At 44.5% G+C, this 16037-nt stretch overlaps 1 protein-coding gene across 1 annotated transcript in view; it reads left to right on the top strand.

Annotated features, from left to right (window-relative positions):
* Positions 1-13734, top strand: part of LOC129633051 (A disintegrin and metalloproteinase with thrombospondin motifs 16-like) — an 86529-nt gene extending 72795 nt beyond the window's left edge. The window contains exons 9-10 of the mRNA XM_055554831.1: positions 8214-8351; positions 13389-13734. Of these exons, the coding sequence (XP_055410806.1) occupies positions 8214-8351; positions 13389-13734 (484 nt within the window). The remainder of the gene's footprint in view (positions 1-8213; positions 8352-13388) is intronic.
* Positions 13735-16037: the final 2303 nt, after the last annotated feature.

Raw genomic sequence — 16037 nt, 5'->3', positions numbered from 1 at the left:
TCCATCCTCATTGATCTTGCTAATCACAAAATTTGCAAAAGGCATTGATTGTCATTTGGTTTTTGCAAAGCTGACTTCTCCATCTGGTTAGAAATTAGACTGAGGCCACTTGTATCATCCTGACCTGTTCAAAGCATGTGTGTGTGTGTGTGTGTGTGAGCGTGTGTGTGTGGACACATGTGTGCCTGCCTTTAATAGGATCTCACAGAGGCCACGCAGATTTAGGCTCTGTGTGAACTGATGACCTGAAAGTGAAGCTTTATATCTTATTACTGATCCCTTCATCATTACAGGTAATGATTGACTTTTTCAGTGCCTAGAAAATTTCACCTACACTTTACAAAGCTTTCAATTAAATCATAATTGCAAATGGGCTGCTGGAGTTAAAACTTCAAAAACTCTCATTATTTTTATGACATGGGGCTCTTGCTGTCCTCTGAACCATACCTAAATTTAATTAAACAATCAAGGTAAGAAATATTTAAGTCATCAAGGGCTGAACAAACCAGCATTAGATAAGCAGTTGTGATCTGGGCCCTGGCAGTCCTGGCAGCCATAGCTGGTGAATTTAACTAAATTCAACTCTGTGCATCCAAGTCAAGACTCCCCATCTTCCATGTCAACAAGCATCAGCGTTTGCTTTTATCTTTTTCCTAGAGTGGGTGCATCTGTGCTAAGTTGCTTCAGTCGTGTTCAACTCTCTGTGACCCCATGAGCTGTAACCCACCAGGCTCCTCTGTCCATGGGATTCTCCAGGCAAGAATACTGGAGTGGGTTGCCATTTCCCTCTCCAGGGGATCTTTCTGACCCAGGGATCAAACCCAGATCTCCTGCATTGGTAGGCGGGTTCTTTACCACTAATGCCACCTGGGAAGCCCCTTTTTCTTAGAAGCCAGCTATTATTCCTTTTGTCACTAGGGCTCAGTGTAGGTAGAAAAAGAATTTCTTCCAAACAAGAGAAAAGTGTTTTTGTTTGCAAGTCGGGATATAGATGAGAGGAAGGAAAGGGACTCTAGAGGTGTGGGTGCAGAGAAGTCCTACTCCTAATAGAACTGACCCCAGGAAATGAGCACCTTCTGCTTGAGACCTCCTTCTCCAGCACCTGCTGCTTGAGACCACTGTGCAAGAGTCAGAGAGTCTGGGAGCCCTGAGTGTTTCATGTCACCAGTGAAATAGCTTCTGATCATATTAAGGAAATAGGAAGTACAGTGGGAGGTGTGCATAGAAAAGGCATGTGCCAGCTGCCATAGCAAACAGCCTGGAATGGTAGCCCTGTCTGTTAGGGTCATACATGTAATGAATGGAAATTTGCATCTGTGTCAGCGACCTGATGGCTCAAATGGTAAAGAATCTACCTGCAATGAAGGAGACCTGGGTTTAATCTCTGGGTTGGGATGATCCTCTGGAATAGGAAATGGCAACCCACTCCAGGATTCTTGCCTGGAGAATCCCATGGACAGAGGAGCCTGATGGGCTACAGTCCATGGGGTCACAAAGATTCAGACACAACTTAGAAACTGAACAACAACAATGATCAATAGTGTATGTGTGTCAATCCCAATTCCCCAGTTCATCTCGCCTCTCTTTCCCTCTCACTGTCCGTACGTAAGGGGGCGTATTACTAACACATCATTCACTGTGGCACCTGCATCCGATGAGGGGGCCATGGCAGGGAGGCTCAGAAATGCGGCTCCGTGCCTTTCAGGTGAATCGAAAACAAACCCAGTGATTCAGTTTATTCACTTAATAACTATTACTACTCGGAGAAGTAGTCATAGGTTTAGTGCAGGGATCCAGCAACATGCCTTCACCTTATCCTTAGCAGGGAGCTCTAAGCAAAAGCAGTTTCTGAGTTCTATACTGTAAGAATTAAGAAGTAATTTTACATTTATACAGTAATTACATTTCAGTTCAGTTCAGTCACTCAGTCGTGTCCAACTCTTTGAGACCTTATGGACCGCAGCATGCCAGGCCTCCCTGTCCATCACCAACTCCTGGAGTTTACCCAAACTCATGTCCATTGAGTCAGTTATGCCAAACTTCACCTGAGAAACAGAATGTTTTATAACTTAATAAATGTAATTACTTCTCCACTGACCTCCAGTAGCATATTGGGCGCCACTGGAGATCAGTGGAGAAGTGATTACATTTATTGAGTTATAAAGCATCCTGTTTCACAGGTCACGTTTGGTTTATGTTCAGAGGACCTGATCATTCAGGTTTATCATTACAGTGGATAATGTAATTGTAATGCATTTATATTATGCACAGCAATATATATGTAAGGCTCAGAGCCTTTCAGCCATAGATTCTTAACCTTCAGCTCAAAAAGATTCAGTTCATGTCCAGCCTGTTTCTTCTGCCAGGTTCGGTTCTTTTTTAATCTCAAGGCATCTTGTGGTTTCCACTGGGGAATCTGACCTAGAAACGGGAATTGCCAAGAACCGGCTTGGATCTGTGTTGGGAAGGGGAGGAGAGAGACTGGAGCTGGAAACGAGCACGTGTCTGCTCCTTTCGAGTGTGCGGTTGAGCCAGGTCTGGTGCAGGGTGGGCTTCCTGGTTGTACTGAGTCACTTGTCACACACAGCGTGTGCAGTTTGCTCGATGGAGGTGTTGAAGAATTGGCGCAGAGGCACAAGGGCTCAACTATACATTTTGGAGAATGTGTCATCTGGGCATGAATCCATTTGAAAAATTCTCATTTGCCAAAGGAAGTCATGCCATTCGATGGGCAGGGCCCTGGAACTCAGATCCCAGATACCCTGTGGTTCTCTGGCAGCCTGACCATGACCGTGGTGCATAGCCTGGTCTCCTCTTCTGTAGGTTTCTGCGTATAAAACCCGTAGAGTCTGTGAGACCTCAGCAGGTGCAATTTGAGTTGTGTTACTTGAGCTGAGCATTGCTTGTATATGAAGTTGGCTTAAATACATAATTTTCATGGTCATCACAGACCATCAAAATGATATTAAACATCCTGCGCTCAAGAGTATGCATGAGCCATCATCCTGCCCCCCTCTTTTTCCACTATTTACCGATCCATTTGGGGGCTTCCTAGTTGGTAAAGAACTCACCTGCCAACACAGGAAATGTAGGTTCGATTCTTGGTTGGGAAGATCCCTGGGAGAAGGGCATGGCAACCCACTCCAGTATTCTTGCCTGGAGAATCCCATGGACAGAGGAGCCTGGTGGGTTACAGTCCATGGGGCCACAGAGAGTCAGACATGACTGCACACACACATGCATGCTCTGATCCATTCACCAGGCGCAATTTGCCTTCTGCCAGCAGACCATTGTGTAGGATTCTACAAACTGACTAGTGATCCATGCCCTCCAAAAGCCTAAAGCCAGGTAAGATAGACATGACATGTGAGAGGCCAAGCAGTGAGGGCTGCAGCATGGCAAGATGTGCAAGGAAGATCAGGGAAGTCTTTCGGAAAGAAACAGAATTGGTGTGCGGATACCATTCTGCTTAGCCATCCTTGCTGCTGCTGCTGCTGTTGCTAAGTCGCTTCAGTCGTGTCCGACTCTGTGCGACCCCATAGACGGCAGCCCACTAGGCTCCTCTGTCCCTGGAATTCTCCAGGCAAGAATACTGGAATAGGTTGCCATTTCCTTCTCCAATGCATGAAAGTGAAAAGTGAAAGTAAAGTCACTCAGTTGTGCCCGACTCTTAGAGACCCCATGGACTGGAGCCCACCAGGCTCCTCTGTACATGGGATTTTCCAGGCAAGAGTACTGGAGTGGGGTCCATTGCCATCCTTAGCTGTTGATATTAGATGCCCTTCCAAGCAGTGGCTGGTGACGTGTGCACCTCACTGATCTGTGGCTGTTCTCTGCCATCAGCCTGAGCCCCTAGCTGGATCCGGTAGGCACTGGGTGATTTTAAAGGTTTAAAGAATATCAAAGCAATAGTTGCTTAAAGATCATCTGATGTGGTGATTGTCAGACTGTCCCCCAGGACTCCCAGCAGGTTGGAACATCATTTCTTACCAATTTTATTTATTGTCATTCCTCTCAAGATTTTTGTTTCTGTGACCAAAAGTATTCGAAACCCACTGACCTTTGGCTGAACTGCCTCTTCATTACCGCCCTTACACACACACACACACACACACACACACACACACCAAAGTTATGTATGCAAGTGATAGCTGGCATCTAGGTGTCTTAAGATTTGATCAAGACCACATGTGAATCAGGGAAAGAGATATTTTGAATTTTCCTTTTTTTACATTCATGATGCCAGATATGCTGAACAGTTTAAGAGGCAAGTTTTATTATCCCATTTTATAGGTGAGAAAACTGAGACTCAGGAACTTGAAAAATTTGCTCCATATCAAACCACTTGTGAATGACAGGTTTAAGACCCTGACTGGAGGTTCCCCCACCGCCGCAACTCATGTTCTCCCAGGTTATCTGACCTGCCCTGACTTCAAGAGTCCCACCTGACTGCTGTCCGCATGTCGGCTTCCTGTCTGTCAGGGAGGATGGGTTTGCTTCTTGAAAAGCCTGCATCTGAGTCTGGACAAGTCCTACCTGTGGCACCATCATCACAGCCAGTGTGTGGTTTACCTTCCAGATGACTCTGACCTATCGTTACTTCTGAAGGGTCTTCCCTTTGTCTTAACCACTGCTGTCTGATCAGCCTGAAATATTGATGCAACCTCTAAAAATGCTTGGCTGTTCATCCTGGGTATATCATTGCGTGCATGCATGCCAAAGTCACTTCAGTCATGTCCAACTCTTTGCAACCCAACGGACCATAGCACACCAGGCTTCGGTCCATGGGATTCTCCCGGCAAGAATACTGGAGTGAGTTGCCACACCCTCCTCCAGAGGATCTTCCTGACCCAGGAATCAAACCTGGGTGTCTTAAGTCTGCATTGGCAGGTTCTTTACCACTAGCGCCACCTGAGAAGCCTGGGTGTATCCCTAGTAACAAGGACATACTGGCTGATGTCGTTGAATAACTCAAGAAAATTCTGTAAAAGACATTAAAAGCATGTGACACTGAATATAATTCTCAAGTCCAGTTTGATGTGAAATGATGTTTACATTTGGGTATTTGAGTTGCTGTTAAAGCTGGAAGGTTGTTTCTTATTCATTCAACAAACATCATTGGAGCTCCTGTTACAAGCTAAAAAGTCCACTAGTGCTGGGTCTGTGAGCACAGTTAAGAAGACCTTCTGTTCTCTAGAAACTTAAAAGCTAGTACACAAGAAAGAGGGAATATGTATTGTTTTAAAATATAGAATAGTAACCACTTGGAATAAAGTACTGTGAGTCATGGAAGCTAAAAAAAAAAAAAAAATGTCTGGCATGTACAACTTGAATAGTAATTTCATTTCTTAGCTGCCAAATACCAATCTTATCTTCAAAATGTGCCCTAATCATTCTTCCATGACTTTATTAATGTTAATATCAACTGTGATTATTGTGTGCCACTTTCACGCCACTAGGCTGATCCCCTACACTCCTTCAGTGCAGTTTAGGGTTTGTATTGCTTCCAAGAACAACTTGAAACATAGTAGTGCTGAAGTTTGGTTGGGTATCAGAATCATTTTGTTAGGATTCACCCAAACACCAGAACCTAACCCCCAACTTGGGCTTTCCTGATGGCTCAAATGGTAAAGAATAAACCTATGACAAACCTAGACAGCATATTAAAAAAAGCAGAGACATCACTTTGCTGACAAAGGTCCATATAGTCAAAGCTATGGTTTTTCCAGTAGTTATGGATGGATGTGAGAGTTGGACCATAAAGAAGGCTGAGCGCTGAAGAATTGATGCTTTCAAATTGTTGTGCTGGAAAAGACTCTTGAGAGTCCCTTAGACTGCAAAGAGATCAAACCAGTCAATCCTCAAGGAAGTCAGCCCTGAATATTCATTGGAAGGACTGATGCTGAAGCTGAAGTTCTAATACTTTGGCCACCTGATGCAAAGAGGCAACTCACTGGAAAAGACCCTGATGCTGAGAAAGATTGAGGGCAACAGAGGATGAGATGGCTGGATGGCATTATCGACTCAATGCACAAGAGTTTGAGCAAACTTCAGGAGATGGTGATGGACAGGGAAGCCAGGCTAACTGCAGTCCATGAGGTCACAGAGAGTCAGAATTACTGAGCGACTCTACAACAACCCCCAACATTACTAAATCAAAACTCTAGCAGGTGGGCTTTGGGGAGCCAGTGTGTGGTACATTTCTCAGATATTCTGATGCTCAGGCAAGTCTGAGAATCATTGAAAATGCCTTTGATGAAGATGTTTAATCCCCAGATGTGGGATACTGTGGTTTTGAATTCCTTAGAAATGAAGGCAGAATTGGTAGCAGATTCATCTAGGGCGCTTTCTGGACCCTAAAGTGTTTTCTTCATATTCGAGTCAAGGGCCATCCAGGGAAAGGTACTTTGCTATTTCATCTTCATCACTTTCTCCCCGAGGCAGCCTCCACATGGATGATGCCTGAATCCTCCATTTCTGGGGCACATCCCCTCTGCCGTACGGTTACCCTCGCCTTGACTGAGTGCTTTTAATGGAATTTCAGGTGGAGGCCGGAATGACTGCATCTGCATCCCCTTGGTACTGAGCGGGAATTGTGCAGAAGTTGGACAGTGTTTGTGCAGCAGGTTTCCTTGGACCCACCCTTCAACCACGCTCAGATTACACTATTGCACGGGTCCTGCCCGAGCTCTGACGTCAAGAGTATTGGGTTCAAGTCCCAGCTCTGAGACCCTGGACTAGGCTGTCTCCGGCCTCCCATCTTGCTATCATTACAAATATGATGTCTGCCTTGTAGACCTGTAGTGAGAAAATTATACTTAATGTGCTTAATGTCCATGGGATTTTCCAGGCAAGAGTACTGGAGTGGGTTGCCATTGCCTTCTCCATACCTGAAAAATAGTGCTTACAAACGGGAGTTGTTCTTCTTCCTGATATTATTAAACAGCTCTAAGGAAAACAGTTGAGTCTTCAGCCTCTGCCACAAGTGCAGATTCCCCAGCCCCCTGGGAGCTACCTCCCATGTGTCGCTGACTCCCAGCCCTGTGCCCCTCCCTCCATTCATCATGGGGTTCTCGGCAGAGGAAAGCCCACATGGATGCAGGAACCATCCACCCCTCTTTGCTTCCTCCTTCTCTTCCCTTGCCCTTCCTTCTGTATCCCGCTCATTCCGCTTTCTGGGACTCCGTACAGTGACTGGGTGGGCTCTGTGCTAAGTCGCTCAGTTACGTCCAACTCTTTGAGATCCTATGGACTGTAGCCCGCCACACTCCTCTGTCCATGGGGATTCTCCAGGCAATAGTACTGGACTGGGTTGCTATGCCCTCCTCCAGGGCATCTTCCCAACCCAGGAATCGAACTGGGGTCTCCTGTACTGCAGGCAGATTCCTTACCAGCTGAGCTGCCAGGGAAGCCTGAGCAGGTGGGTACCAGGCACTAAAGGCCAAAAATGGCTTGACTCTCCAAGAATGTGTCCGCCCCAATGGGAAGTCTTCCAGGTCATGGAGCTCCCAAGTCCCCCAGGCTTCCTTCCCAGTGCAGCAAGTTGTGCGCTTCTGAGGTGGGTGAAGATGGCAACCTGAGGCAATCCTACAGGACTAGCTTTAGGAAGCTAAGCAGCAGCTGATTTAATGGGCATGGGTAGCAGCTGTCAGTGGGATTCTTATAAGCTCGAGGCTGCAGTTTTCTCAAGGGACAGTAAGGATGCACTGTTGGCATTTTGGGTTTTGACCATCTGCAAAACACCTACCGGCAATGCAGGGGGCCTGGGTTCAATCCCTGGGTTGGAAAGATCCCCCAGAGAAGGGGATGGCAACCCACTCCAGTACTCTTGCCCAGGAAATCCCATGGACAGAGGAACCTGGCAGATTACTGTCCATGGAGTCTGAAAGAGTCGGACATGACTGAGTGACCGAGCACACACGCACACACCCCCCGCACTGGAAACGCTTTTTTATAATTGAAATGTCTGCCCTTCACAGATACCTGGCCGTGGGCTCTGTTTTGATGGTGGGCACTTTCAATAGCTGCACAAATGGTAGTTTCTCCTGGAAGGGTCCATGACCACGTGGATATTTTCCCCAGTTTGCTTTCCCCTTGCCGGCCTGCCTAGCACACAGGAGGAGCGGTCTTCACAGGGCTGACCTGTGTTGGTTTGAGCAAGTGCGATCGCTGACCCTGTTCTTTGCTCTGACAGACCCGTTTCTCTCCTACAGCTTCGGCATGGTCCACGACGGAGAGGGGAACGTGTGCAAGAAGTCGGAAGGCAACATAATGTCCCCCACGTTGGCAGGACGCAACGGGGTCTTCTCCTGGTCCCCCTGCAGCCGCCAGTACCTGCACAGGTTTTTAAGGTACGAGCCCCGCAGCTGGCTGTGTGGCTCTCGCTGCCTTTGATGTTCACGGCTGGGTCTGCAGAGTCCCGTCGGAGCGGTCCCCAGACTCATGTGTACCAGCTGCTCCCCTCCTGCTGTGCAGCCAGGTTCCTAAGGGGCCTCTGAACACAAGCAATCTGTGGCCCAGGGTTTGGGGACCCCTGTTGTAAAGGAGATGCAAAGAGCATGCTTCCTTATTTTCAAAATACTCGCATGCTGGCAGGAAACAGGAGGGAAGTGGCTACTTAGTTCTCTTTAAGCACATTCACATGTCTGAGCGTCATCAAGGAGAGTGTGAGCGTTACCACTCGTACTTCAATTATATGTTCTTGGGGAAAAAACTTAACACATGAAACCACCTTACCTTAAGAGTTTGTAGCAGATTATCACAAGAAAAAATTAGGGAGTGGGATTCAGGATGGGGAACACATGTGCACCCGTGGCGGACTCATGTCAATGTATGACAAAACGAAACCAATACAATATTGTAAAGTAATTAGCCTCCAAAAATAAATCAAAAAGAAAAAAGTAAAAAAAAAAAAAAATTAGTAGACTTGAAAGTCAGAGAGAGAAAACAAATGAAAGAAGACCAGGGGGCAACATACAAATAGATAGATCCTAGGACTTCCCAGGTGGCACTAGGGGTGAAGAACCTGCCTGCCGGTGGAGGAGACATAAGAGATGCAGGCTCCATCCCTGGGTGGGGAAGACCCCCTGGAGGAGGACATGGACGCCCACTCCAGTACTCTTGCCTGGAGAATCCCATGGACAGAGGAGTCTGGTGGGCTTCAGTCCATGGGGTTCTAAAAGAGTTGTACAAGACTAAGTGACTAGACAACAACAATAACAAATCTGTATCCTGTAATATAAACCTGTACTCTAGGGATATACGCTTGATCGCTTCTTAAAACTTCTGTTACCAAAAGGGCAGCACTCACACTCTTCTTCAACTGACAGGATACAATGGGTCCTGTCAACATTTGCTTTTCTCTGCACAGTGTTCTCTTGGGGTCAGGTTGGGGATTGTTAGCATTGTTTTTAGCTGCTTCATGCAGCTGCTCAAATTTTTAGGTGTGTGTGTATGTGTGTGTGTGTGTGAAGGATTCTGCTTTCTCTAACAAAGAAGTGTATTGACAAGGAAAATTTTAAATGTTTTTATATCTCAAATCCTTTGTATAAATTTTATATTCTTAAAAATTTACTTCTTTTTCATCTTACTGGTCTTGATGAAGACATATAAACATCATAAATTTTTTGAAATGTGCTCTGAAAACCTGAAAAGTGCAAGCATCAGGGATACAAAGTGTGGGCTTGCAGTGAGTATCAGCTTCATGAAAGAGTTTGGGTTTTAAACTGCCAAGAAATATAGAACTCATGGAAAGAGAGCAGTCCTAGTCTGAAAGAATAATTTTCTCCATGACATTAATCAGGGCTGTAATCGTCAAATCAAAATGTAGCCCTGGGAATGATTGATAAGAGTCTGGAGCCCAAGGCCATTTTGTTCAGTGACACTGGAAGGTTAAATGCATGCTGAAGTATGCTTATTGATTTTTGTGCCGATTATTAAAACTCTTCTCTAGCCATGCAGTAATAAACAGTTGTTTTCAGGGAGTTTACTAATTTCTTTGGACCACATAATAATAAAAATGCAAGATTTTCTTCATGCTCAGAAATGTGTTTTCTTGAAAGATCAAGTTTTCCAAGAAAGCCTCTCATTGTCCAATTCACTCTTCAGATTCTTAGCACTTAAGATGCCTGGCTGTGAACTGAATGTGCCCAGTGTTTCAACCCTGATTTTTCGTTGGTTTAATGATCCTGAATCCATCTTCTTTTACATGTTTTCTGACTCCGTAACTTTTAAGTAATCAAAACACTATTATATTCTCCACCAGTTAGTCAGCAATTTGGATGTGATCCCAACAATGAGTAAGGATAAGTGACCAAGTTTTCAAAGATGAATCTGCTTTCCTTTATTAGCAGTTTAGCATTGGGTATACAGAAAAATTATATATAATAAGGAAACTCAATTGGCCTGAAGTTGTCAGCATGACTTTTCTCTATACTTAGTAGAAAAGTGTTTACAGTAAATTCCTCAGACTCATCAGTAAAGACGTATGTCACTTCCTGCAGACAGACAGACCTCATCACATTTACTCATGTCTGTATCTGGGAGGCCTAGGACTTAGGGAAATTTTAGCTCATTATTTTAAACTTAATGGCAACATGGGCTCATCTTCAATTTGCTGCTTAAAAGTTTGAATCATGAACTGCTGATCAGAAAACATCACCTCCCCTCTCATCACAGAACTGAACTGAACTGAAACATTTGTTCAGATGTATCCAACTCTTTGTGACCCCAAGGACTGTAGCTTTCCAGGCTCCTCTGTCCATGGGATTCTCCAGGCAAGAATACTGGAGTGGGGTGCCATTCCCTTCTCCAGGGGACCTTCCCAACCCAGAGATCAAACCCAGGTCTCCCACATTGCAGGCAGATTCTTTACTGTCTGAGCCATGAGGGAAGCCCTCTCATCACATAATCCACATCAATACATGAGAAAGGTCATTGCAGGAAAGCAGGAGTTTAAAGGGGCACGGATGCCCTGGCGTGCCCCAGACCACCCTGTGGATGAGAAAATTTGATTTGGCCTGAAAGAATCTGTTTGGGGGCATAAGAGAAATAAGACATTTCAGTTTACATCTTGCCCTGCTGTTTAATATTGATCTTAAGAAAAACAAGCCCTCGAGTCATGGCTAAGTGTAGTTTTTGTGAGACGGAAGGACGAGCAGTTTCCTGTAGATCAGCCAGGGAATCAGCTCATGTGCCAACTTGGACTTCCCCACGTAAGCCTGGGAGGCCTTGACCGTGGCAAGTAGGTAGCCTTTTCTGAGGGCCCATGTCCTCTCTTGGAGGAAGAGGTGGTAAAGTTAAAAAAAAAAAAAAATCTCTGGAGGTCTTTAACCTGTTATGGTTCATGAGTCATGGCGGGGAAAAGGACTTTGAAATTTTCTTATAGAACCTCTGGCTTGGCCTAATATTCTTCATTAATGTTATTTTTTGCTGTGCTTGACCACATATATAATATATATGTACCAAATTATAAGCTCAATAACATTTTAAAGCCTGGGGGCAACAGTCCATAGGGTCACAGAGTTGGACGTGACTGACGTGACTGAAGCGACTTAGCACACATGCACACACACTTCGGTGTAACTTCTACCGAGGTCATGACCTGGAGCACATCACAATGGCCAAGTCTTGGAAACAGCCTGAGTGTCCTTCAGTGGATGAAAGAGTAAAGAGGACTTGATACATATGATGTATGTGTGATGTTTACATGTGTATATGCACTGAGTGTCCTTCAGTGGATGGAAGAGTAAAGAGGACTTGATACATATGATGTATGTGTGATGTTTACATGTGTATATGCACTGAGTGTCCTTCAGTGGGTGAAAGAGTAAAGAGGATTTGATGCATATGATGTATATGTGATGTTTACATGTGTATATGCACTGGTATGTGTGTGTGTGTGTTTAGTCTCTAAGTGACTTTGCGACCTCATGGACTTTAGCCTGCCAGGCTCCTCTGTCCATGGGATTCTCCAGGCAAAAGTACTGGGCTGGGTCATCATTTCCTTCTCCAGGGGATCTTCCCAACCCAGGGATCGAACACAAGTCTCCTGTGTCTCCAGCACTGGCAGGTGGATTCTTTACCAGTGGCGCCATCTGGGAAGCTCATATGTGCACTGTGTCTATATCCACACATGCACACTGTGTAATATCATTCAGCCATGAGAAGGAAGGAAGTTCAATCACGTGTGACAATGTAGATGAATTTTGAGGGCATTATGAAATGAGTGAAATGAGTCAGAGAAAGACAGACATTGTATGATTTCATGAACGTGTGGGATGTTGAAAAGAAAAACAGAAACAGAGAACAGATTGTTACTTTGGGGTGAGTAGGGTGAGGTAAAGATTCCCCTCAAGGTGAACAACCCCACAAAGAAAAGTTGGGAGATGCCTAAGGTGACCTACTGCTGTGGAATTTGTTGTGATTACAGAAGTGTTTTATTTGTTTGTTTGCTGTTCACTTTTGCTTATGGAAATTTATAAGCAGAATTTAGTTGCTATTTGCAAACACTTGTTTCTCCTCCTTCTTCCCAATGCAAAATTATCCCGAAGCATGTCTCTGTAGGGAAGAGAATGCCCTGTTTGTGGAGGAAGAAATCACCAATTGGTAGTTAACCATCTGCTAGTGAACTGAAGGAGAGAATGAACTTCTTCTAGGCCTGGGAATCTAGTCAGAAATCAGCCTTCGTATAGAGCATTTCTGATGGAAATCACTGCACATGTTCCATGTGGAAGCTGGAAGCTATTGTGCAGGAAAGGAAGAAAAAAAATCACAGCCTTTGAAACAGGTTGATCATGTTTATGCTATTAACAATGCTCATTTCATCTTTTTATTGTTCCTGGAAAGGAGTGTACTTTAGACAGTGTCTGTTATAGGAGCTTCTTGCATCGAACATCTGGTTGTACCATTTCTTCCCACTTTCCCCATGCTAAGTGAGAGATCCCAGGAAGAGCAAATGGCCTCCCCAGAAAAGGTGATATAGATTCTGAACAATTTTAGAAACTGTGGCCCCTATATTGAAATACAATTAAGATAAATGTTTTATTTTGACCTCAGGAAAAAAAAAAGTCTCCTCTTCTTTGCACAAGACATGTTGTAGATTTTCATGCTGCTAGGTCGCTTCAGTCGTGTCCGACTCTGTGCGACCCCATAGACTGGTTGCCATCTCTTTCTCCAACGCATGAAAGTAAAAAGTGAAAGTAAAGTCGCTCAGTCGTGTCCGACTCTTAGCGACCCCATAGACTGCAGCCTACCAGGCTCCCCTGTCCATGGATTTTCCAGGCAAGAGTACTGGAGTGGGGTGCCATTGATGAGGGGAAACAAAAGGCCTGATTGCGTGTATACCTTTGGGAACTCCTGGCCTCACCAGCAGCTCTTCTGTGTTCTAGCACCGCCCAGGCTACCTGCCTTGCCAACCGGCCAAAGCCCGTGAAGGAGTACAAATATCCGGAGAAGCTGCCCGGAGAGTTATACGACGCGAACACACAGTGCAAGTGGCAATTTGGAGAGAAAGCCAAGCTCTGCATGCTGGATTTCAAAAAGGCAAGCGATTGTTGGCAAGTGTTCAATGCGAAATGCTTCATAAAACCGTTTTATTCGGTGAAGCTGACGTTGATGTATGCTGCGTTTATTGGGTACCTACCAAATGTCAAATCCTGTGTGTTAGGGCTGGCCCTGTATAACAGGAAACACATGTTTTACTGGCAAAGAAGATGGCCATGGATGCTGCGGTAGGTATCAGCTTTCTCTCGAGTACTGACTTGGCCTCTTGGGTCAGCTCCTTCTGATTTATCATGTGGGAGTTCAGTGAGAACTCTTGGTTGGTGGAAGGTGGCAAATTAATACACTGCATTCTTTTCAAATGGTGTTTAAGGAACAGTGTGCACTGCCCCTGCTCCCCTACCTTCCTTGGACAGAGACAGAATTTACCATAAGGCAGTAGCCTGTCTGGGACTTCTGATTATTAAATTCCTCAAATGAAGTATTTCTAGAGAAGCCTTTCATAGTAGTCTACTGACCCCAGGGACACCAGCAGAGTTGTTTTCTCACATAGATTCCCCATGTAACACAGAGACACGTGGTCTTGCTAGACAAGGGAACATGAAGATTTCATAACTCGCTCTACTAAACTGCTATCAAAGCCACCCATAAATGGAATGAAAGTAGTTATTTTGGGGGCTTCCCTGGTGGCTCAGTCCATAAAGAATCCACCTGCCAATGCAGGAGACCTGGGGTCAATCCCTGGGTCAGGAAGATCCCCTGGAGAAGGAAATAGCAACCCACTCCATTATTTTTGCCTGGGAAATCCCACGGACAGAGGAGCTTGACAGGCTACAGTCCATGGGGTCACACGAGTTTTCTTTTATCCTAGTTTATAATAAAATCAAAAGGAAAGTGGACAAAAATATATAGTCCTCCAGAAATCTCCAACATTTCAGAACACGTTGGGAATATGCCCAATTTAAATCCAACATGATCATCTTCTTTCTTCTAAACTCAAGTAGGTCTCCCCGTAGAGTCAGTTACAGCTGTCTGCCAGAACTGGATGTTTATCTCCTCAGCTGGGTAATCTCAGCTTGGAACCAGAATAGTAAATCAGCTAGCATCAATACAGTATTCCCAGTGTTGCTTTTTCCGTTGGAGGAATATGTAAGATCCCTGAGAATTTTTTGTGTTACTCTTCTATTTGCTAAGGAAAAGGAGCCCACATCTAACATTTTCTTTCAAAGGTGGAGTGTTCTACAGCATACTCCTGGTTTCCACACTGTTTTGCTGAGACTGTAGGCTATCATCCGTGGTAAACTAATAGTGTTTGGGAAATACAGGGAGTAAGTTAAATGCAGCATGTCTTTCTATTGTCGTTACTGTTTAGTCACTAAGTCATGTCCAACCCTTTCATGACACCATGGACTGTAGCCCGCCAGGCTCCTCTGTCCATGGGATTCTCCAGGCAAGAATACTGGAGTGGGTTGCCATTTCCTTTTCCAGACATCTTTCTATTACTGAGGAAATATTTACACTCAGGGAAATGCATTTGTTTTAGGTTTAGAATTAAATTTTTACTTGGTAACCTTTTATCAAACTGAGGTCCCCTCTTGGTCCTTGCTTGGTAAGAGATTCTGTTAGTTTGTTTACCAATATTATTTACAGCTTCTGTAGCCGCTACAATATTTGTTACTTGTTATGTAATGATTTCAAAGATGAGTGTTAAAATCTTTAACAAAGGTTATATATTTTTCTGTTTTTCCCATTGGTTCTTTTAGTTTTTGCTTTGTGTATTTTGAAGCTAGGTTTTTAGGTGTATACAAGTTTTGGATTTATGTCTTCCTGATCCTTTCATTAATATACAATAACTTAATTTTACTTTTGATGATGTCACTTTTCTTGAATTCTACTTTATCTTATGCTAATACAGCCACATCAGCTTATTTAAGAATACTCTTTGCATATTTTCCCCATTCTTTAACTGCCTGTTTCTTTGTGTTTTTATGTAACAGGTGTCTGTTGTAGCATCCTTTAGTTTGATATTGCTTTTGTATCCAGTTGAACAGTTTCTAGCCTTTCACTGGAATGTTTAATCCATTATGTTTAATGTAATTATTGACATGGGACTTCCCTGGTGGCTGAGATGGTAAAGAATCCACCTGCAATGCAGGAGACCCTGAGTCTGATCTCTGGGTTGGGAAGATCCCCTGGAAGAGTGCATGGCAACCCACTCCAGTATTCTTGTCTGAAAAGTTCCCATGGACAGAGGAGTCTGGCACGTTATAATCCACGGGGTCACAATGAGTCGAACACGACTGAGGGACTAAGCACAACAATTATTCACACAGCAGATTTAAATCTCCCATTTTGCTATTTGTTTCCTGTTCTCATTCCTTTTTTGTTTCTGTTTTATTTTGGGGTCACAAAGAGTCAGACATGACTGAGGGTCGTGGGGTCACAAAGAGCCAGACACGACTGATCGACTAAGCACAGCAGTTACTGACATAGTGGATTTAAATCTCCCATTTTGCTATTTGTTTCCTGTTCTCATT

Source organism: Bubalus kerabau, chromosome 18 (genome assembly GCF_029407905.1).
Source record: "Bubalus kerabau isolate K-KA32 ecotype Philippines breed swamp buffalo chromosome 18, PCC_UOA_SB_1v2, whole genome shotgun sequence".
Taxonomy (NCBI): Eukaryota; Metazoa; Chordata; class Mammalia; order Artiodactyla; family Bovidae; genus Bubalus; species Bubalus kerabau.
This window is presented reverse-complemented; position numbering and strand designations above follow the sequence as displayed.